The 23,443-nt window shown below is 44.9% G+C and overlaps 2 protein-coding genes across 3 annotated transcripts in view; one reads left to right on the top strand and one right to left on the bottom strand.

Moving 5' to 3' along the window:
* The first annotated feature begins 1,005 nt into the window (after positions 1-1,005).
* LOC128584355 (putative speedy protein E7) lies at positions 1,006-6,038 on the top strand. The gene is made up of 8 exons (XM_053589355.1): positions 1,006-1,099; positions 2,541-2,609; positions 2,759-2,902; positions 3,060-3,257; positions 4,702-4,760; positions 5,086-5,171; positions 5,694-5,868; positions 5,979-6,038. Exons 1-8 carry the CDS (start codon positions 1,006-1,008, stop codon positions 6,036-6,038), a joined length of 885 nt encoding a protein of 294 aa, XP_053445330.1.
* Positions 6,039-14,141: 8,103 nt separating this feature from the next.
* ANAPC1 (anaphase promoting complex subunit 1) overlaps positions 14,142-23,443 on the bottom strand; it is a 104,845-nt gene continuing 95,543 nt past the window's right edge. For both annotated transcript variants that reach the window (XM_053587093.1, XM_053587094.1), the window contains exons 44-48: positions 22,416-22,502; positions 21,112-21,207; positions 19,001-19,199; positions 18,466-18,600; positions 14,142-14,467 (exon numbers count right to left, since the gene is read on the bottom strand). In XM_053587093.1, the coding sequence (XP_053443068.1) occupies positions 14,352-14,467; positions 18,466-18,600; positions 19,001-19,199; positions 21,112-21,207; positions 22,416-22,502 (633 nt within the window). In that variant the 3' untranslated portion in view covers positions 14,142-14,351. The remainder of the gene's footprint in view (positions 14,468-18,465; positions 18,601-19,000; positions 19,200-21,111; positions 21,208-22,415; positions 22,503-23,443) is intronic.

Raw genomic sequence — 23,443 nt, 5'->3', positions numbered from 1 at the left:
TAACTTTCAATTTTGTATTTTCTCAATTTTCTGATATGTAATGTAGGTATGTGTTTTCATTTGGAGTCATTGATCTGATTTAACACAAGATGAGGAAATGTTGAGAGAAGAGGAGGTAACTCCAATGTTGCACCTGGGACACCAGTCCCCTTCCCCATGGGCCTATGGCTTTTTTTGTTTATTTTTGAGACAGTTTCACTCTGTTGCCCAGGTTAGAGTGCCCTGGCATCAGCCCGGCTCACAACAACCTCAAACTCCTGAGTTCAAGCGATCTTCTTGCCTCAGCCTCCCAAGTAACTGGGACTACAGGCTCCTACCACAACACCCAGCTAAGCTTTTTCTATTTTTGGTAGAGAGAGGGTCTTGCTCAAACTTCTGACCTCAAGTGATCCTCCTGCCTCAGCCTCCCAAGTAGCTGGGACTACAGGTGCTTGCCACAAAGCTTGGCTAATTTTTCTGGTTTTGGTAGAGACAGAGTCTCACTCTTACTCAGGCTGGTCTTGAACCTCTGACCTCAGAGATTCTCCTGCCTTGGCCTCCCAGAGTGCTAGGATTACAGGCATGAGCCACCGCACCTGGTCTACCATGGCCTTTTTCGTAAGTGCCCTTTAAAAACCAGAGAAGTTTCTGGTAGAATGGTGTGAGGTCACTGGTAAATCAGGACAAGTGTTCTAGAATCTTGAAAGCCCTTTGATCCTGAACACTTGGTTACGACCAGTGTTTTCTTCACACTGTTGTGAGGCTGTGCTCTGGATAGGCATAAGCCCAGTTTCAACTGCCTCGATCTGAGAGAGGCACTGACTCGACTGGGCATCACTCATTCCCGTACTGGACCAAGTCTGGGATTCTGAAGTAAGCTCCCCACAGAGTCTCGGGGGATGTGGGAGGGATCGCCTGCGAGTCTCCGGATCAGAGGCTGGGGTGCAGCGGGAAGGAAAACAGGTCTTGAATTTGGGTGGGAGAGAGAATAGGAGACAATGTGTATAAAAGAGAGAATAAGTGAACATGGTGGAAGGAGCGCTGAAAGCCGACTCTCACAGAGAACCAGCCCTGGATGGCTGCCTTGAGAGCTTTGAGAGCCATGGGTCAGAGGGACTGAGTGAGAAGAAAGAGTGCCCAGGCCGGGCGCCGTGGCTCACACCTGTAATCCCAGCACTCTGGGAGGCCAAGGCAGGTGGACTGCCTGAGCTCAGGAGTTCAAGACCAGCCTGAGCAAGAGCAAGACCCTGACTCTAAAAATAACCAGGTGTTGTGGCAGGCGACTATAGTCCCAGCTACTTGGGAGGCTGAGGCAAGAGAATCGCTTGAGCCTAAGAGTTTGAGTCTGTTGTGAGCAGTGACACCACAGCACTCTACCGGGGGTGACAAAGTGAGACTCTGTCTCAAGAAAAAGAAAGAGCACTGAGCAGTGGTAGAAGGACACGTGCAGACCACAGTGAGCAGCACCAGCCTCTGGCAGCAAGGAGAGGCAGGGGCTGCTGTGATCAGCTTCAGGGGCCTTTTCAGATGGGTATGCGCCACTCTGGTCGTATTTTGGAGCCAGGCTTGATCGTCCATGAATTTATAGGGGTTCCTAGGGAAGGATATTTAGATAGAGCTGATATGGAAAAGGAGTATGTCAGGCCATGCAGTTTTCACCTTACCGGACACGTAACTGTGCCTTAGTTGTTGTTGCCATTGTCCCCAGGAGCGCTTGTCAGACACAAGATCTAATCCCAAATCTGAAGTGCTATAGCCACAGTCAGGAGACAAGCCCTAGACAAGATAAGGCATCGTGTTCCTGTCTGTAAATCAGGTAAGCCATAAACCTTCTCTAACAGATTACATGGATTAAATGAGGTAATTCTTGGTGCACAGATCAATATCTAAAGCAGGGGTGTCCAACCTTTCTTTTTCTCTGCCACAGGTTGGAAAAAGAGTTGTGGGCCATACATAAATACACAAACACTAACGAAAGTCCATGCATAATTTTTGTGATATCCAACACCACAGATAAACAAAATAGTCCTCAAATAATCTGCATATAGCCCATGGGCCACAGGCTGGACATCTCTAAATTCTAAAGTTTAGTGAACAATCAAATAAGTGTTAGCTACTATTACATAGTACACATATTGCAATTTTAATTATCATTATGTTTCACAAGAAGCAGCTTAAATAGAAAGAAATAGCCTGCTTGGAAATCAGATTGGGTTACTTATATTTTCTTTCGTATCCAGATAAGGCAAGATCCCTCTGATGGCCACACCGGCTACTTCAGAGGCTGTTCTAAGCCAACAGAAGGCAGAAAAGAAAGGTCGGAAGAGAAAGGCGTGCTCGGAAGGAAAGGCAGGTGTGTGAGGTTGTCCACTCTTCTCCCGGTCTCCATATGAAGGTGACACAACATAGCTCAGTGCCATATCTCCTCCCCTTGACTCTTCTGAGTCAGGTTCTGCAGGAGATGGGAAGGAGCGTCAGGGTGAGCCATGAGGTCACCTTCTTGTTCACTTTGGTATCTATGGAAGACGAAAAATCAGAGGGCTCCACATTTGTCTCCACAGAGGTGCCCTCCAAGCAGCAAAAGCCACGAAAAGAGGCACAGGAGGGCAGTTTTTACCTGGCAAAGAAAGGTAAATAAATAACTCGTTTCCTACCTCCTTTGTAGATAAATGCAAAGGGGATGACCATTCCTGTCTCATGCCCTCAGATGTCACATGCAAAATCCTTGAGGTGGGTGAAAAGCGAGGGGTTCTGCATCTCCTAGGTGGTTCCCTCCCAGATCACAGGGAACACTTCCTCCCTGCAGCTCCACGGAACTGGAGTCCTCCTGCCTCAGGTTCCGCCTCTTCGGTTGCTGTGTCTGAGCAGAGAACCGGGAGGAAGAGGGCCCGAAAGACAAAGCATCTGGAGGATGTGAAGGCAGGTATGTGTCGCCAGTCATATTCCGTGTTCCTGCAGGAAGGGCCAGTTCCTCTGAGTAACCACCTGTCCCCTTGTCCTTCCGAGGCAGAGTCTTGTCTCCAGGCTGAGCTATAAGGAAGGGCCCAGCACTGCTCACGTGAGATCTTTTGTTCCCGCAGCTACCTGTGAGAGCGGCCCTGCCACCTCCAATTCAGCTTCCTCAGAAGCTGACTCTGACCTGAAGTTCTCGAGGAAGAAGAGGCAGAGGAGGAGTTTATGGACTGTCAGTCATGTTGAGGGGACAAAACTCAGGATGAACAGGAAGAAAGTACCCAGTTACCGCCCTGAGGACCAGGAAGCCTTCTACCGACTTCTGGGTGTGTCCTCTGAGGGCCCTCAGGCCATGCTCAGACCTCCCTGGGGCTCCAAGAGGTGTGGGGGGGCAGGATGCAGAGTCCCCTGGTGCTGGTGTGTGATGGGGGTTTCCCTTTCAAGCCACGGAGGGAAGGGAAGAAGCAGCTCACAGCTGGAACCCCAGGGGCTGCGTTCTCTGTCCTCAGAGACGTCCTCTGATTCCCACCTGTCGAGATTTCAGAGATCAGTGATGAAAAGACAGACAAGATCTTGCTCTTTGGGCTCAAAGTGGGAGGAGACAAAAAACAAACAGCTTGTACAGCATAAGTTGATTTTAGCTGGTGATAAATGTAGAGAAAGAAAATTTTTAAAAGGCTTAAAGGGCCAGGTGCGTCAGCTCATGCTTATAACTTAGCGCTCTGGGAGGCTGAGGCAGGAGGATCACCTCAGCCCAGGAGTTTGAGGTTGCAGTGAGCTATGATGATGCCGCTGCACTCCAGCCAGGCTGACAGAGTAAGGCCTTGTCACCATAAATAAATAAATAATTGAAAAGGATGAAGCCTAGTGATGAGGTGTGAGCAAAGGCAGGGGCGCTTTATGAAATGCTGCTCAGAGGTCTGAGAAGGCAGCATTGGGCCCAGAAGTGGGACTGAGTGTGGCCAGTTTGGGGGCAACGCAGAGGTCACATTGTCCAGGACTGCATCCACCAGTCACATGTAGCTTCTTAACTTTAATTTTAAATGAATTAAATACACATCTAAAATTCAGTTTCTCAGTCTCACTCAGCACATGTCAAGAGTTCATGGGGCTGGCGGTTGCCATAGCGAATAGCGAACAGCACAGGCCCAGGACAGTCCCGTCATCACAGAAAATACTGCTGGACGGTACTGTTCTGAGGCTGGGCTGACTAGAGAAGAGGCAGAGAGGGGAATGATCCTGGCCTGTTCAGAGGACAGCTCAAATCCCAGAGGAGCCTCCTGGGGAGAAGGGGAGGACAGCTCACGATCTGCAGAGAGGCAGTGATGCCTAGTAAGCGCCCCCACGGCCTGGGTGCTCAGTCAGCAGTGGCGCCGGAAAGCTGGGCACAGTCACATGATGAAGCACAGGCTGAGGTGTCACAGAGGCCAAAAGCCACATCCAAGCTTTGAGGTTGAGGCAAATTCGTTACACTTTGAGAACCACATCACATCCCATTATGATTGTGTTGAGGACTAAGTAACATTAGCAAAACTCACATCACACACTTGAAACTCAGTATGTCGTGCCAATGGAAGAAATAACAGCTGTGACCGACATTAAGGTTCATAACTTTCCTAGAGGAGAGGCAGCTGGTCCCCCTGCCACGAGACAGAGGAGCTGGGGGGAGTTCAGATGATCCCCCTTCCCTCTGCAATGCCCCACAGCCCACGTCCAGTCCTCCAGAGGGGCTGCCCAGGCCTTACCACATACATCTTCCTTTCTTTGCAGAGGACCCTGCCATCCAGAGCTTCTTGGAAGCTGACATTTTCCTCAAAGTGTCTGACAAGGTACCCACAGCAGCAAAGTTCTAGGGGCCAAGGGTGTGCAGTCACCAGCCACAGGGGACGGCGGGAGAGTGAGCTTTGCATCTGGGCAGAAAACACAGAAGAATGGCGGGCTCGCTTGCCCAACACTACCCTGCCTTCAGGGCAGCTCCTCCGGCCTGTCCACCTGCCCATCTCCAAATGGCATAGGACCGTGAGACCCACAGCACATGCCACCTCGAGTGGTTTTTCCTCTGTGGCCTTTGGGCAGGGGGAGGTGCTGTGGCCCAGCCGGCACACTCTCCCTCTGTCTGCCCCGGGTCATCCCCATCAGCCTGTCTCCCCACAGTACCTGCTGTCCATGGTGGTAGAGTACTTCGGCCGCGTCGGGCTGCCTGGACACCTTTACAACAGGATCCACTTCTTCCTGGCTCTGTGAGCACCTCCTGGGGACCAGCTCTCAAATCTCCCATATCCCTGAATTCTCCAGCCTCCACCACCCCCACCAGGGCAGCTCAGCCATACCCACAAGCCTAAGGGTGTGCAGTCACCAGCCACCTGAGTGGTTGTTCCCCTTGGCCACGGAACACACAAGACTTTTAGATGTTGCATGTCATAGGGGAGAAGAAAGACCCTCAGATAATAAAAGTAGCCAGAAAATACCACTTACTACCCAGAGACTGAGCTGCCTGTGGGAGGAATCCCCAGGAAAGGATAGACAGCCAGAACCTTGTCCTGGGCTAGGACAGTGGAGGCCTGGCAGGCTCAGTGTTGAGGATGCCCTGGGGCCCTATAGATCTGGGTCGCCCTGCAGAGAAAGCTTCCCCACACACTCTCTCTTGGATACCCCTATCCTCTGGCATATGTTCCTCCAGTGTAACCTTTCCTGTCCTGACGGAGGCTAGCAGCTGTGGTTAGGGACAGGCAAGCACCTCCCCCCCCAATTTCCCTTGGCAGCTATATCGCCTCTGACATGGAGGAGGACGACCCTACTTCTAAGCAAAGCATCTTCCAGTTCCTGCTGGGCGAGGAGCACTGGCCTGACCTCTACAAGGAGTTCCTGAATCTGAGGATGGAGTTCTTCCACGCAATGGGATACCGAGCCTGGGTCACCCCAGAGCTGTGCGAGGAGGTCTGTCGGAGATGACGGGGGAGTCTGGGGGACACGGGCACACACAGCACAGAGATGAGTAGGGGCTAGGCCTTCCTCCAGGTGCTCACTCCCTTGCATTTCCCTTCCAGATCCAGGCCCAGAATCCTCACCACTGGGTCTGGAGTCGGGTGCGCCAGAGTGCCCCCTAGGTTCCAGGGCATGCAGATGACCCGCAGGGGCGTGGAGCAGGGGCTGCCAGTGTCCAGGTAAGTGTGAGCCTGGCCTGGGGCTCTGCAGGGTAAGGCCAGCCCCCTCCGTTGCATCCCTTAAGTCACCTCCTGGGTGGGGTGGGCATGAGGAGGAGGCCCTGTGCATCCTGTGTTAGAGACTCTTCACATAGTCACAGTAAAGGGAGAACTCCCATGGTAAGGAAGTTCTCCTATCAAGATTCTCCAAATGAATGTGATTAAAGAATCACGCACGGGCGGCGCCTGTGGCTCAAGGAGTAGGGCGCCGGTCCCATATGCTGGAGGTGGCGGGTTCAAACCCAGCCCCAGCCAAAAACCACAAAAAAAAAAAAAAAAAAGAGAATCATGCACTATGCAACACAAAGCCTCAATTTGCATATCAATGTTTGTTTTTGTTTTTGTTTTTTTAGGAAAACTCTTTAAAATGTTGCTCTTGGTAAAAACTCAGCAGGGTTTTGATCTGAGTTGAAAATTTAATACATAAATACATAAAACACACTGATGTCATCTTTTCTGGGAAAGGGACTGTCACTATAGTGGCTCTTGGGAAGAAAGAGAAAGATAAATCCCAACATAGCCTCGTAAGATATGTGTGTCCTGCTCCCACATGAAACAAGTTACCCTAGGTTGGGCACTCAAAAGATGTGGGCAAGGTCTCACTTCTCATGGGCAGAAGGATCTCCCAGGGCTCTCTGGTCTCTGACAAAGCAAGATCGATGAAAACAAAAGGAAACAAGCAAGATAGAGAACTGGGAGGAGGGACATAATAGATGATACATTTATAGAAAACAACCATCTGTCTTCAGCAACACACTCTTTAGAATGTAATGTCTTTGGTTTAAATTTACTCAGAAGTTGAGGGAGTACTCTTGTGAAGTGCATAAGGAACCCTTTGCCTGAACAAGACAGTTATGCTAGAATAATCCTGTGAACATCCCAGTCACACTATAGGGTGATATGGAGGCTTTCTGACCACAGCAGAAAAGAAAAGGAAGAGAGGAAAGCAGAGAGTGTGCTCTGAGATAAACCAAGATGGAAATAAAGTTTAATTCCTCCACAGGCTTTTTATGTGAGGACCAGGAACCACCCAACTATGTTAGGAATCTCAAAATTCCAAAGACAAATAACTGTTTGGGGGCCCCTCCTGGGAGCTGTAGCTTACAGGAGCAGTGGGAGTGACAGATGCTTATTCCCAGTGCCCTTCTGACAGGTACCAGTGGAGGGGGGCTCAGGAGTTTGCTTTCCACTCTGCTCTGATCCCACTTTCTCTCTCTTTTTGCAGCTCCGGCCCACCCCCTTTCTCCCCACACCCTTCCCCACCCCTGCAACAGAAAAGCAGTAACCTTTCCTAAGGTTCCGGGCAGCTACAGAGGGGTAGCCTTTGCCTCCAGCTTCCTTCAGACCTACAGGATGGAGGGTCCAGGGGAGCCCAGGCTACAGTCTATACCCATTTGGGTGCCAAACCAGCCGAGTGGGACGTGCCCTCTCATCCCTCGCCTTCGAATGGATGTCAGGTATCAGAGGCCTGTCACCTCAGGACATCCTTAGAGTAACTTGGAGGAGGCACCCAAGGGAACCAAGAGACCCGCAAAGCAGGAGCCCTGATCAAGACTGAGGACAGGAGGAGGAAGAAGGGATGGAAAGTCCAGGATGAGTCCTACACCATCAAGGAGGAAGAACTTTAAGAAAGAGGCCATGCTGACCAGTGGAAGATAGCAAGGAAAAGAGGAGGAGCTAGAAGGGGAGAAGCAGAGCAGAGAGGCACAGAGGAGCCCACTCCGTATGCAGAGAGAGTCTCACTGAGTCGTCCACTGGGTCATCCACCAAAGCCTTGGCCAATGGAGACGACAGGGCATTTCAGCCAGGGGACTGACTGAGGCAGGGCTCTGAGCACACTTGAGGCTGAAACAGGGAGAAATGACATGCAGACATGCAGTCTAAGATAGAAATGACCCTACTTTTAAAATGAGAGAAAGGGCGGGTCTAGTGAGGGGCAGGGGCATGGGGGGAGGGTCTGGGGCTTCATCAAAGATAGAAACCAAACAGCAGAAGCTGAGGTAAGGAAAAGAGGGACCCAAAGAGTCTCATAAAGATTCACTAGTTCAAAAATACGAGCCATCCTAAATCCCAAAATTAAAGAATATGTTTTTAGAAAGCAAACAGACCAAATAAAGCCATAGAATAAATATAAGAAATGCACAACTGTAATGGACAAAATGAGACACAACTGAAATCAGTTGTATTATCTGTATTAATAAATTTGAATTCACTATTAAAAAGGCTTTTCAGATGGACTCACAAAGCACACTCCAGCTCTACACTGTTTGCAAGAGATTATACTCCATGGTTAAGGAAGGGGGAGGGAACCTGGAAACCAAAGCAAGGGGAACTCAGGTGCAAATCCTTCAGGGACCGGGTAGGGGGTTCTGAGCTGAGGCAGGTGGCCAGGCATGGAAAGTAACCCAAGAGGCCTGGGCCAGGCCACCACAGTGTGGTCTATTCAGTAGTGTCAGGTTTTACAGCTATATATGTGTATTTATTTTGGATAGGAAATTTTATTATGGGGATTCGTACAAGGAAATGTAGCTGCAATGTCCAGGCAGGCACTGTCTAGTGCTCTTCAGCTCTTTCCTCCCATGGGATTTGACTGACTTTGCCACAGAATTTCTTATAACTGCAGATTTCCAAGGACCTCACAGTATTAAAAAGATCAGTCAGTCCCATTAGGAAGCTACATTCCACTCTATCTGATGAGGGTCTATCAGCATTTTCTTCTTGAGCCCTGTGCAAGCTTCCAGCAGCCAACAACCATAGTCCTGTGATCTGTGAGGCCCAGTCCATACTGCTCCAGTCTGGGCAGAGACTGTGGGCTAAGAGGGTGAGTCTCGGTCCTTAGGGCAACCACTGAATGACAAACCCAGAACCAACAGGACTGGGCCTGTCATGTTCCCATGAACACCTCAGTGGTTCATCTCCAGGTACTTTGACACAAATTATTCAAGTTCCTCAACTAAGGGACCCTGGCTTTGTACAAGAGCAAAGACATTCTTCCCTTGGTGAGTCCTCTTGACATATGTTAGGGCTGAGGGGTGGGGGTGGGTCGCCACTTCTGCTCTGGCCCACGGTTTGCTATGACCTGACGCCAGGACTTGAACAAGTTTCCTTCACTCCTCTGACAAGTATTGATCAGAAGTCACTTCTTTTTTCGTCTCAGGAATCAGTGCAATGAAAAAGCCACCAAGTGTGGGGCAGTGCCTGTGGCTTAAAGGAGTAGGGTGCTGGTCCCCTATGCCAGAGGTGGTGGGTTCAAACCCAGCCCCGGCCAAAAAAAAAGCCACCAAATGAAATTATGGCATTCACTTTAGGAGTCAAAATTTAGTTTAAGCTAAGAGAGCTAAGACTCAAGTGTCATCTGAGAGTAAATTAGGGAATTCTATCCACTATAAGGATAATTTAAAAGCACGCGAGGGGTCTAAGGCCCCTCTGATCTGAATGGAACCAGGTCAGGACTGCACAGAATCAGACCCAGAGGGGTGGAAGGCAGTTCCCTCATCTCCTCCCTAAACTCTCCTTCCTTCTTCCTCCCCACTCCAGTCATTTGCAGACCACAGCCCTGCACTGAAGAGTTTTACATTTTCTGATCTGTACCTCTTCTCACTCTGATCAGTACCCACTAAATCATAAATGTGGCCTTGCTTTAGATAATCGTCTGGTTTCCAGAATTCACCTTGGTCTAGTCGAGGGGAACGTGGGGTTCTCTACCCTTCTCTTTCCTTATGTGTGTGTCTGGCCCAGAGACCAGAGGCTGGATCATGATCTGTGGATACCCTGCTGCTTGCGCTGAGTTGGGGTTGTCTCTGGAGGTTGCCTGCCCCACATCTGCTTCCTCCTCCTTCAGGACTGCATCTTCATTTCCTTCTGGGACCATGTGGCTCAGAGGGGCTGACTCTCATCTGGTTCTGGGGCAAGCATTTCATTCATTCATTTACTCGTTCATGTACCAAATACTGGTTGGCAGCTTATCAGACCCTGTTCTGGGCACTTGTAATAAAGCAGAGAACAAGGCAAGCCAATTTCCTGTTCTTGTGCAGCTGACACTTTAGTAGCAAAGATAATACAAACATACCATAATACAGACATACTCCATAAGTGCAGTGGAGAAGAATATAAGGAGTCAATGTGGCTGTTGCACTTCTTAGAACTGGTCTGAGGATGGGCCCATCACATGACATGGGCCTTACGGGTCTGTTCTTGGACTGTGCTCCACCTGCCTCACCTCCCTGGGTTTGTCATGGTGGTGAAGTATGAGCTTGAGTTGCCAAAAGCCACTACTTGGGAGAACATATTCGATAATAAAGCCAGCCCACAGGAAACCAGCACTGAGTCCAGTCTAGCAACAGTATTTGATCTCCAGGATCCAGCTGAGCCTGAAGCCCCCATCCCTGGCCCTTTTCAGTTACCCATGCAAATATAATGCCCTTTTTCTACTTAGGTCTCTAGACTTGTGTTTCTGCCACTTATCTTCAAAGATCCCTGGTAGAGATTGAACAAATGTCTATAAAATCCCTTAAAATTCCAGGATTTTATGATGTTAAGACTGCACTCAGTCTTGGTTCAGAGAGAATCACCCCTGTAGGGTAAGGCTTGGCATCCATGTCTAGCACCTGCCTTCCTTGACATACTGTTAGGACTTTTAGAAAATCTTTCTAGATGTACTGTTTCCTTGATCTCACAAACACTGAAAATGGACCAAATTAACAGGTTAGGAAACTTGTGACTCCACCAAATTGAAAGGTTTCTCCTGCCTCCCCTTGCCCATCTTACTGCTGCCCTCCAGGGTCCCCCCATCTTGCTGTTCCCTGCTCTGAGTGGGACCCCTTAGTCTCGAGGTATCCTCTCCCGAAACTAGCTCTGCTCATGTCACTCCTGACCCTAAATAGAACCTGGAAAGACTCCCCACCAACCACAGAGCAAGGCAGCACAGCTTCACTTGGAGGGCACCTAGAGGCCTGGCAGTGTCCTCCCTCTCTTCCTCGTTTTAGGCTCCAAACTGGAATCTTCCAGATGTCAGTGAATCCGTTCTGCTGTTGGAAAGCTGAATCAGCAAGATGTCTCCCAGCCCTATCACCACACCCATGGAAGTGAAAGCCCTTTCAGGACATATGTGACCTGCTTAGGGAGCTGGAAACAGAGAAGTTAAAGTAGTTGTAGAATGTCCTGCCTAGAATTCCCTTAACTAAAATGCTAAAATCAGGCTGGATATTCAGACTGTTCCTCTGCATTGAAGTGACTTGGATTCTCCAGACAAGCATGGAAAAAATTTCATTTTTACTGATACGGTTTCAAACAGTAAAGTTTCTAACAGTCTATGATTTTAGAGAACAAGCTTTGTTAGTAAGCAAGCCAGTCACTCAAAGAGACAGCAGTTTTGAGTCTTTGCAACTGTGATGCGTCCTTGGGAGAATTATTGTTTTGCTATTAACTTGGCAGCTGGCTTTATCTGGGTCTGTTATTCCAGCCAGAGGTGATCAGATCCTGTTTCATCCCCCACAGTTTAACTGGGGAGATCCTAACACGGCGAGACATTTCCCACAAAGTTTGGTCAGTATGAGAACAGGGAAACCCAGAAGAAAGGCCCTCAACACTGTATGGGGGAGTGAGCAAAATCTTGTTGATCTAGACTTTTACATACACTGAATCCTGGCTCCCACTCTGGCCCCAGTCTGCCCAGCAGTTACTGGCCTCCCAACAGGTAGGTTTACACACAACCACCAGGCTGAGAGATGAAAGGCCCCAACCTTGCTTCCTCTGGGAGGTCAGGAAACTGTGGAGTCAGTCAGATGGTTTCTAGAAAAGGAAGATCAGGCAGCATGAAGGGGAAGTTCTGTAGGGTTGAAACCAATCGTCTCCCCCTGCTAAGGCCTGACACACACAGCTCAGAGTTGCCAGCTGGTGCCTGCCTTCACCCCTTTAGAAGACTCTCAAGGACTCAAGGAAGGAGCACAGATTCAGCATCCAGTAGGGGAAGAATAACGATCTGAGCATATGTGTGCATGTACTTGTACAGTTTATTTAATTACATTTGCCTATGAAAACAAGGATACATATTTCTGTGCAAGGAAAGATGTGGACAGAAGGAATTATTAGGTTAGGCACTTCACTCTAACAGACATTACTGGTCCTCAGCAGCATCTGCCTCTCCTCTCGGTCCTGGGCACTGAGGTGGGGCAGTGGGACTACTTCTGACTGGTGGGCTTGAACAGGACGTGGTGTCTCCCACTTCTGGTCTAAACACTTGACAACTAGAGGTTTCCCCAGCTCTTCTCATGCCATGGCTCTGAGGAGGCTGAATGCTCTGGAAGGTGAGAGCTACACCCTCAGGTTTTGGAGAGCCCTGATGTACCTGGAATTGATTTCTCTGATGGTCCTAGCAAGCCTGCTCAGGGCAGTGCCCACTTTCCCCATTGCTCCCTGCCAGCTGATCAGTAGGCCCTGAGTGCTGTTTCCAAACCATCTGCAGTCTTTCATTCTGCCCCTCTCTTTCAAAGCCTGATGTTTTTGTTGACAACACTCTAAAGATTGTTCTCCCTCACCTGAGAACATGTGTGCAAATAACTAAATCTCTCCAGTCATTCTCTATTCAGGGAAAAGAAATCAAACATTAATGATTGAGACTGAAGATACCAAGTTCTGGGTATCTTGAACTGGATATCGAGTTCTTTAAATATTGATTCAAATGGACTTTTTATAACCTGCCATTTAAATAATTTTAAATTTTTAATTAGAAGAAAAACGTAAAGGGAAGCACAATGCACACTCCCAGGTAGCCACATCTTGCCTCTGCTTTACATCCAGGAAGGAGCAAAGGGTAAGTCTGGGCAGGCACACAGATGGAACATTGTGCCTAGACAGAGCCACTCTGCCTCTGGGGACATGTCTTCTACATGCAAGTCCCCTCCACAAAGGCAAATACCATGTGGGGTTCTGGGAAAAGCTCAAGGGAAACATTTCTTTTGCTTGACTTTTAAAGTTACATACCACAGTTCAGGATGTAGAAGAAATGTAAAAATCGATGAATAAAAATGAAAATTTGGTAGCTCCTATCAGCTCATGGTCCCACTGGCCTCGAGGAAGCAGAGACATGTCAGAATCTGGACAGCAAGGAGCATTCCTCCTCCTATACCGGCAACTTGAAGCTGGAGGCATCTTCATGAGTGTCTTTCATCATGGTGTAGAAACCCTTCCTTGGCACAGACATGTATTTTCTAAATCTTGGCTGAAATGGATTTTTTTCATTATCTTTAAACGTAACTTCTGAAGACCTCTGTATAGAAATTTCATGTTTTATCTATTTAGAACAAGCTTCATGACTAGTGTACTTAGGCTGCCATAACAAAATACCACAGACTGGGTGGACTAACAGAAATCTCTTTCTCAGTCTGCAGGCTGGAAGGACCCAAGTACTGGCCAATCTGGCTCCTTGAGAGCTCTCTTCCTGGCTTGCAGACAGCCACCTTCCCTTCCCACACAGAGAAGAGAGAGAGAAACACGTTTCTGTCTTCTTCTGCTTTTAAGGCCACCGATTCTATTAAGGCCTCACCATCTGACCTTATTTAACCTAAATTACCTTCTAAAAGCCTTGTCTCCAAGCACAGTCACCCTGGGTTTAGGGCTTCAACATATAATTTGGGGAGGACATAACTGAGTCCATAGCACTTCATGCTGAGTAACTGCTCACTGGGATCTAATTTTCTTCTTAAGGTGACCACATCATGAGAATGGCTGGCACAGTCACAGGGAGTACAAACAAGCTTACTTTAGATAGGACAACTGCTGACATCCCAGGAAATGCCAGAAGTTCTTTTGTTGCCAACAAAGTAAAAGTTTGTGACATGGTTGCTTTTAAAACTTTGTTTCTGAGCACACTCACTTCATCTGTACCACCATGCAGATTTTAAAAATCAGTATCTATCCCAGCCCCAAGCATTCTATTCTCTAAAGTCCAAAACTAAAGCAAATCATCAAGAGCTCTGAAAACAAACCAAAACGCTTTATTTACAAAAGCAAATTTTAACTCACTTTTATATATCATATAATGTTCATGTTGACAGCAACAGATTTTCTGGAATATTTAAAACACAAAGATTTTAAAATACGTTAAGGTGTATACAGCTCATTTTCTCCTAGTTATAAAACTTATAAATGTTGCTTTAGTTTTGATGTTTGGTCATGTTTTTCTGCGGAAGTCACATTTCACAGTAAGTCCAGACATGGTCACATCACCATTGGCTGTGGATTTCCAAGAAGCAAAGGAGCTAATCTCAGCAAAGCTCGCACTGGCATTTTCAGCTGTTTAAATTTGAAGAGTAGTTCAGCAAAGCTTGTGCTCCCTAAAGAAATGGAAATGAGGGAAAGGTCATATCTCTAAATAAATTCAGCCATACATCCTCTTCCAAGGAAGCTTTGGAAACACGATCATGTTTAAAGCAGGCATTCTTCCCTTTGAAACAATTATCCAAGGACAGTATTTACATTATGAATTTCCCTAAGGCATTCTAATACAGGATAAGTATCCCTTATCTGAAATGCTTAGGACCAGGAGTGTCTCGGGTTTCAGATTTTGGAATACTACGTACCTGCAATATACCTACTGATTGAGCATCCCTAATTGGAAAATCTGAAATCTGAAACACTCCAATGAGCATTTTCCCCTGAGCATCATATTGCTGCTCAAAAAGTTTCAGACTTTGGAACATTTCAAATTTTGAGTTTTTGGATTAGGGATAGTCAAAGAACTAATCTACTCTTAGAAAGTGATCTCTATCTATGAAACTACTAACATTGTTTAACTAAAATACATTATTTAAATATAATTAGTAAATGTGTCATCTATCTTCAATTATAATTTGAGTGATGTTTTACTTGTTCTAATACAGTTGACCCCTGAACAACACAGGTTTGAACGTCACAGCTCCACTTATATGTGGATTTTTTTTAAATAAAAGTTACACCAAGTATACCTACCTCTTCTGCCTTCCCTCCCACCCAACACAGCAAGTGCAACCCCTCTTCCTCCTCCTCCACCTACTTAAGGTGAAGATGACAAGGATGAAGACCTTTATGATGACCCACTTCCACTTATGATTAATTAATATCTTTTCCTTATGCTTTTCTTCTTTTCTCTATTTCTTTGAGACAGAAAGAAAGAAAGTCCAGAAACCCCTGCCTGGCACAGACCTACATTCTCTAAATCTTAGGTAAAAATGGATTTTTCTTTATTTTTAAATGCAACTTCTGAAGACCCCTGTGTAGAAATTTCATGTTTTATCTATTTAGAACAGGCTTCATGTACTAGTCTCACTCTGCTACCCCAGGCTAGAGTACTGTGGTGTCAGCCAAGTTGCTCATAGCACCTTGGGTTCAAGCTCCTCCTGCCTCAGACACCCTCCACAATGCCTGTATGATTTTTTGTAAATATTTCATGGAGATGGGGTGGAAGGAGTGAGGGAGGAGGAAGGTGTGTCTCAATCTTGTTCAGGTAGGTCTCAAACCCCTGAGCTCAAGCACTCCTCCTGCTTTAGCCACTCAAGAGTGCTAGTATTACAGGTGTAAGCCACCACACCCAGCTTCTTATGATTTTCTTAATCATTTTTTCCTCTGGCTTATAAGAATACAGTAATAAAACACACAATATACAAAATATGTGTTAACTATTTGTTATGGGTAAGACTTCGAGTCAACTTATTACTGGTTAAGTTTAGGGGAATCAAAAGTTATATGTAGATTTTCATCCGTAAGAGGGTCAGAGCCCCCAAACCCCCATGTAATATAAGGCACAATTGTACTTTAATTCCTAATCCAAGAACCAATACTCTATCTTAAAAAGGAATACAGACTGAAATAAGTAACAGAGAAGGTGATCTAATGCCTCTTCTAAGAAGCAAAAATTCTCAGCCTTGGTCCCAGAAAAAGATCATGATGTAACTCATCTGAAGTTCAGCCTGGGGCTCTGGAGTCTTGAAAACTGCCTAGGTGATCTGATGTGCAGCCAAGGTCAAGAATAATGGCAACAAAAGGAAGTGGGAAGGGCATTACCTAAAATTCTTTCAAACAGCATCTTCCTTTTGCCTCTATCCCGCTATGTGCAACTGCCTATAACTCCATTCCTCCAGCCCCCACATACACATGTATACAACCCCTCTGACTCGCCAGGCCACAGCAGGCATCCTAGTGGGCACATAAGCAGTAAAGAGACACTTGTGGGTCATCGGAGCCTGCAGAAATGGACAGGGAGAGTTTCATGACATGGGTGAGTGGTTTTTTAACAATGAATTCTGCTGCACAGAATATGAAGAGGGCAATTACTCCTAAGTATTTTCTTACCTTGGGCTCTCTGCCAGTCAGCTGTGAATGAAATGTGCTTAATAAAACTCAACAGAAATTAATCTGATTTCCCATTTGATATTCCATAGTGATATTCCTCACGTAAACCCAAGCACAGAGAACAAATACATACAGGAAGATAGAAAAACAACTACCTTTGGGGGAATAGCCAGGGTAAATATGGAGTTCTCCCCACTGTACTTCTCCTCTCTAAGGGAATGTTGCCCCTAGATCAAGTCCTATCAGTATGCTACCAATTCTTTTAAACATATATTTTGCCTAGCTTTTGTATTTATTTTTCTGGAAGAGTCAGTCCCACATAAGCAGTTCCATTGCAGCCGTAACTATAATCCTTTAGATCAGCGGTTCTCAACCTGTGGGTCTCGATCCACAGAAACTGTATTAAAGGGCCATGGCATTAGAAAGGTTGAGACCACTGCTCTAGGTAGTATGCTGTTATTAAAGTTTCAAAACAGCCATAAACTAGTAATGTCATTAAACTTCATAAGTCTAAATAATTAAATTGAACAATTTTCATCCTTCTCAAAAATATTTTTTTACTTTCAATAAAAGGGCAGCAACTTAAGCAATATAAATAAGGTGCTTAGAATTCCTTATATTACCAAGTCTAGGTCTAGAATCAGAAACTGGTCCCCCTGAAACCAAGGTAGAAAGGACTTCACACCATTATCCTGAGCACACGCACGGCAGTGAAGGTGGAAGGAAATCCTCACCTGGAGTCATCACAGCTGGCTGAGTAGGACTTCACTGCCCCTTGGGAAGTAATGGTAACTTTTAAAACAGTCAACATGCCCTGTTTCAGCCACATACTGGGAGCTGGCTGGCCAACGCACAGCTGAATCCTGAGGAAACTCCTCAAGGGACTTGTCTTAATTGAACTTTAGGAAAAGGGAGGGGGAAATTCACAGGGAAAAGTAAAAACTCCTATGTATATTAGCCCGCGACCACGGTAATATTTAGGCCTGAATAGAGATCCCAAGAAGAGTCACAGTCCCTAAAACTTCAGTGCTAAAAAGTAATTAATATCGACACCTAGAGAAACAAGCTGATATTGAGAGTCTCAAAAGGGGAGAATGAGAGAGGATACCCGAGAAGGGTGAGGTCTAGGAGAACAGGTCTTCCCAAGGAGACCACAAGGATACACATGCAGGGTCCTCTCCATGGTGATTCAGCTCTTAGGAATTTGTAAACTTAACTTCCTTGACCTTGGAAATTTCCAAGTTCTGTGAAATCCTATAGTTCTGTAGGGGCTGGAATAGCATCTCCCGCTTGATTCAAACTGGCCAATGAGAAGGGTACCTGTGGGGTGGAACTTTATGACTGTCGATAAAAAGGGAAAGACCAAGCCAGTGGGGGAGCGCGGCCATTTGGAATTCTTCTATGCCATAAGCTCCTGGCTGGTGAATAAAGCCCTTCCTCTTATTAAAAAAAAAAAAAAATTCATTATATTGTATTATTCTGCTTATCAGATAAACTTAGTAATGTTTCCGTGTTCTGAAAAATAAAGTCAGGTGCTAATAACTATTATCTTTCAAACTTTCCATTATGAAAAAATTCAAACACTTAGAAATTAGGTACACGTTAATTGGAAAGCTTTATAATATTAGGAATTAAGACTAGTCCGTTTTTTAAGAAACTGAAAGCCTAGGAAATAAAAAAACTTTAATTTAAAAATCAATTAAAATAGAGAATAATATGAACATTTGGTTTATGAGTACAGATTGGTATTTGGAACCCTGTGAAGAAAAAATCCATCCTTTTCTGAATATAAATTAAAGTTTGTTAATATATAAAGTTGACAGGTTTTCTTTTTTTTCCAAAGTAAGTTCTTAACAATGACATTAAAACATCAATAAAATATCAATGGATATGAAAGTCAAACTAGGGAAAGTAATTAATTACAAACTCTTCCTACCAAGAAAGTAAAACTGTAACGGGGTCAGTAGCAGAAGTGCTGAAAAAAGGATTGAGATAATGCAATTACCTTCTAGTCGTACAGACGTCAGGTGCCGTGGAGCGGGCACAGAGTGGTAAACAAGGAAGCAGGCCAGCATGCTCAGCTGAGACTCCTCAAAGGCCTGCCCACTGAGGTAGGCATGCACACACACATCGCCCCCAGCTACGAGAGAAACACAAAGGGAACTGAGACACGCAAGAGAAAATCTTAACTTTTCTTTTTTTGGCTGCTGGCTCAGGCAGGTGACAAGCTTCAGTCCCAAGAATTGAGACACAGACCTGGAAAAGGAAACATGATCAGATACTACGGAAATTAAAACAAGATCCTAAGTGTCTAATGATACTAAAAATGCTATATATGTTCTCTGCATGGTTCATAAAGCAGGGTTAATTTTTAAAACAAGCTGAAGTAGATAATCAGAGCCTAATTCACCTGACTGGAAACATTAAATCATAGTCATTGTGGCGTATACTAAAATTTACCTTATCAATAACAAATGTTAAAACAGAAAAGCCTCAGCCCAGTGTACCTTAAAAGCACATGGGCATAGTACTATCATTACCTTGTAGCCACTGGTCCAGGGTATTATCAATAGTGCACTTCACAACAGGGAGGAACTCAGAGTTCATAAAGAGCCCTCGCTTAGGGTGATTCTGCAGCCGCTCCTGATGGCTTCGGGAGCTGAAAAACTCTAACACCAGTTTTATCTGCCAAAGTTCAGAAGTCTCAGACATTTCTCTTCTTCCAAGTCTTCTTATAGCCTTGAAGAGGAAAGAGGAACAACAGTCCATTTAATTAAGAGTGAAGTGCTCTGTCTCTTCCTCCAAACTATATACTACAGTATTTCTTAAATGTAGCTCATAAGATAAATAACACACAGCCGGGGGTGGGGGGTGGGGGAATCCATTTTGTGTTTTGATGCAAGTCTGCTCCACAGAGGAGCCCTTCACTGGGTGTAGTACATAGCTCACTTTCTTCAATGTGACCCAGGTGAGCAGATTGCAGGTAAAAGTGACAAAGGGAAATGAGCTCATTCTTGGCTCAAAAGCTCCAAATACCCAAGACCTAAAAGGTATACAGCCAGTCACCTGTGAGAAACTCAGATGCAATACAATGACATAGCAGGGATCAGGCCAGGGATCCCTATGATCAAAAGGCAAGAACAGTAACACTGATAATACTGCTCTTGAGACCCATCTGCAAAGTCACCACAGCTGCAACCAGAGGATATGTTCATCCACAGAGACCTGCCCATGACTGTGAAAAGGTGAGGGTTTGGAGAGTAGAAGAGAAAACATGTCTCAGTCAGCCATTTAAGAACATAAATCATTACTTAGCTGCTGCACAGAGTCAGGATGAGATGCAATATTGGTATGGATACCATAAATTCCTACTTTGAAATCAAAAAAGAATGAATTCCAGACAATAACAGCATTGTGTACCTACTTGGTTATATTGCAACTTGGCTTTTAATTAAGAATGTTACTTAACACAGTGCGGTTTTTAGGTATGGGGGAATTATCCCCTGACTTAATGTATATCCCCGCTTAACTTCCCAGTAGACTGTTTTACTCATAGAAGATTATTTCTTTGGTTTCAGTCACTGAGTCACAAAAGCCAATCTGTCAATTTATTATACCATATGCACTCAAACAACTGTTTAAAACTTTACACTATGGATACCATTCCAGAAATCCTGATTCAGTAGATGTGAAATGGGATTTGTGGATTTGTTATTTTTATAATTTCCTAAATTTTAGGCAGGTTAGAAAACTACTAACCTAGTTTAACTGTAATTTGGGATCTGAAAGATACGATACTATTAAAAAGTAAATAAACTGATCCATCCTTTAGGAAAGCTGTTAAGCATTTATTTCTGCCTTACTCTTTTTCGGCTCTTTCAAAAGAGCATTAACAAGAGAAATTTTAAAATAAACTCCAACTCCCTGAATCACCAAATACTAATCCTGTAACCTAAGGTACACTTAATCACATAGGTATGATTTTACAGCTCTGCCATCATAAGGGCATTATGTGTTCATTAACTGCTTATTTGAAATCTTTTCCACAGGAGGGAGGCAAGAGACCACACAAGGATACAAGAGAGTGAGAGAATGCTCTTCCTCTCCTAGTCAGGGGAAGAGGACAGAAGGGGAGAACAGGAACTCATGGAGGAAGACAGGCCCCCAAGGAACACTCCTGTCATCATAAAGTCCAAGCTTCTTGGATATATAGACAGCTTTCAACTTGGACAAGGTTTCCTTTTGGAAATTTCTTTTTTTTATAGAGACAGAGTCTCACTGTACCGCCCTCGGGTAGAGTGCCGTGGCGTCACACAGCTCACAGCAACCTCCAACTCCTGGGCTTAGGCGATTCTCCTGCCTCAGCCTCCCGAGGAGCTGGGACTACAGGCGCCCGCCACAACGCCCGGCTATTTTTTTGTTGTTGTTGTTGCAGTTTGGCCAGGGCTGGGTTTGAACCCGCCACCCTCGGCATATGGGGCCGGTGCCCTACTCACTGAGCCACAGGCGCCGCCCTCCTTTTGGAAATTTCTATAAGCAAATGAGAAACTAAAAAGGAAAGCCCCTAGGGAACCTTAGCACACTTGTCAGGAGGTTACTTCAAATACAGGATAACTCTCGTCAGCACTGGAATAGGTTTTTGGTACCATACCTGATCCATTGCTATATATGCAGGCAACATCTCTGGGGTCTCCTGAGTAACGCATTCATAGAGTACTGAAGAAAACAGATCCAGAATTTCCTGTTTCTGTAAAAAATCAGAAGCTTTTTGTAGCCCATCAAAGTATATTCTACAATCAATTTAAGAAACAATTGCATAGCACTATTATGGCCCATTCATAGTGCATGTAACAGTAAACATCAATAAAAAACAATCAAAATTAAATCCCATCAGACAGTTAAAATAGTATGTGCTGTGGAAGGAGAGGAATGGATCAAACCAGGGTAAAATGAGCAGATACATGTAGGACATCACGAGTTGTGGCCTTGGATTGCTCTGGGAACAGTAGAATCCAGAAAGGAAACAGTATCAACAAAATGCAGGAAAAAACACTGACCAGACAAGTCTGGGGAAGGCAGAAAATTCAAGTCCAGCTGGGGTTAAGGGCAGGAATGGGCTTTATCAGAGACGGGTAGCCCTGAGTGCACATCCCAGCCCTTATTAGCTGTGTGATGTCTCAGTATAATTCTCATCTGTAAACCAGGAATAAATAAAGCACCTACCCTCGGGTGAGAATTAAATGAGAAAATTACATAAAACATTAAATATTTAGCAGTGCATACCATATAGAGATTCAACAAGTGAGTGAAGAGAAGGTTATACCACTTAACCCTCAAAATGACACTGTAAGGAAGGGTCTATTATAATCCCACTTTTAGAAATGAGGAAACTTTATCTTGGAGAGGTTTAGAAATTTTGCCAAGGCCACACACACTAGTAGACAATAGGCTATCAATCCCAGATCATGAAATTCCTACATCCAATATTTCCTTATCTTCATGGGGCACTAAATCAAAGATCTGCTAGGCACCCTTAGAGTATTGAATAGTTACATGAACAACAAATATAAGGGTTGTTATATAACAACAATTATAACAGAAGGGTTGTAATATACAGAGTAAATAAAATTAATGAAATTACATAAAGAAAAGAAAGGCGGTAAACAAAACTTAAATCAGTACAAGAATGGGCATCATTCTTGTAGATAATAGAAATTATCATCTATCAAAACTCATGTCTTTGAAATTTTGAGTTGTTTTTTCTATCAAGGTAGGAAAGTTACTGAATGTAATAGTCAGACTATGAAAAATCTACAGTTAAGCAAAAATCATCCGATGTGACTGATGTATGTCATCTTTGATAAAATAGATATGGATATTACAGATGTTTTTGGTGGCCTACAGAAGTTATAACAAGCTCTAGTCCAGGAGCTCATTCAACCATATAATAGATACCTGACCCATGTTCACAGTTGGCTTGCAGAAATATTCAGCAAATGACACAAGTGCCGGCTCAGAAGTGAATGCTGAAATTGTTTCTGGCTAAAAAAATAAACAACAATAATATAAGTAAAATAATAAAAGGCCATTTTTGTCACAGCTCAAATTGTAATGCATGCAGTCCCAAGAACTCCACTGCCCCTTTGTCACACAACATTCCACAAAACCTCAAATAGTACAAACTCACTTGAGATTCACCCATCTGTTTTGCTGAGAAGCTTTTTGCACAAGTTTAACACAATGTCAATAATAAACAGGACTTCTTTTTACACAGATCACCCAAAAAAGGCTTTCCCTCTCCTTCACTAAAAAGCCTACTATGAACTAGAACTGTTACTAAAAAAGAGAAGGGAATACTACTCAACAATTCAGTCACAAAAAGACATGAATCTACATATATGAGGTACGTACTATTATCAAAGTGGTAGAGACAGAAAACAAAGTGGTTGCTAGGGGCTAGGGAATGAGAGGAGAGTGAATAGTTACTGGTTATTGGGTACAGAATTTCAGATCTGCAAGATGAAACTGTTCTGAAGATGAATGGTAGTAATAATTGCACAACAGTGTGAATACATTAATGTCACTGAACTGTGCATTTCAAAATAGTTAAGACAATACATTTTGTTATGTGCATTTCACCACAATTAAAAAACTTGGGGGTGGCGCCTATAGATCAGTGGGTAGGGCGCCAGCCACATACACGGAGGCTATCAGGTTCGAACCCAGCTAGGGCTGGCTAAAAAAACAATGGCAACTGCAGTAACAACAACAACAAATAGCTGGGTGTTGTGGCAGTTGCCTATAGCCCCAGCTACTTGGGAGGTTTAAGGCGAGAGGATCGCTTAAGCCCAAGAGTTGGAGGTTGCTGTGAGCTGTGATGTCACAGCACTCTACCAAGCATGACAGCTTGAGACTCTGTCTCACAAAAAAAAAAAAAAAAAAAAAAAAAAAAAAAATTGGGGAAATAAGACAGAATATCACTC

This window comes from Nycticebus coucang, chromosome 4 (genome assembly GCF_027406575.1).
Source record: "Nycticebus coucang isolate mNycCou1 chromosome 4, mNycCou1.pri, whole genome shotgun sequence".
Classification (NCBI taxonomy): domain Eukaryota; kingdom Metazoa; phylum Chordata; class Mammalia; order Primates; family Lorisidae; genus Nycticebus; species Nycticebus coucang.
The sequence above is the reverse complement of the archived record's forward strand: the minus strand, read 5'-3'. Positions and strand labels throughout refer to the sequence as shown.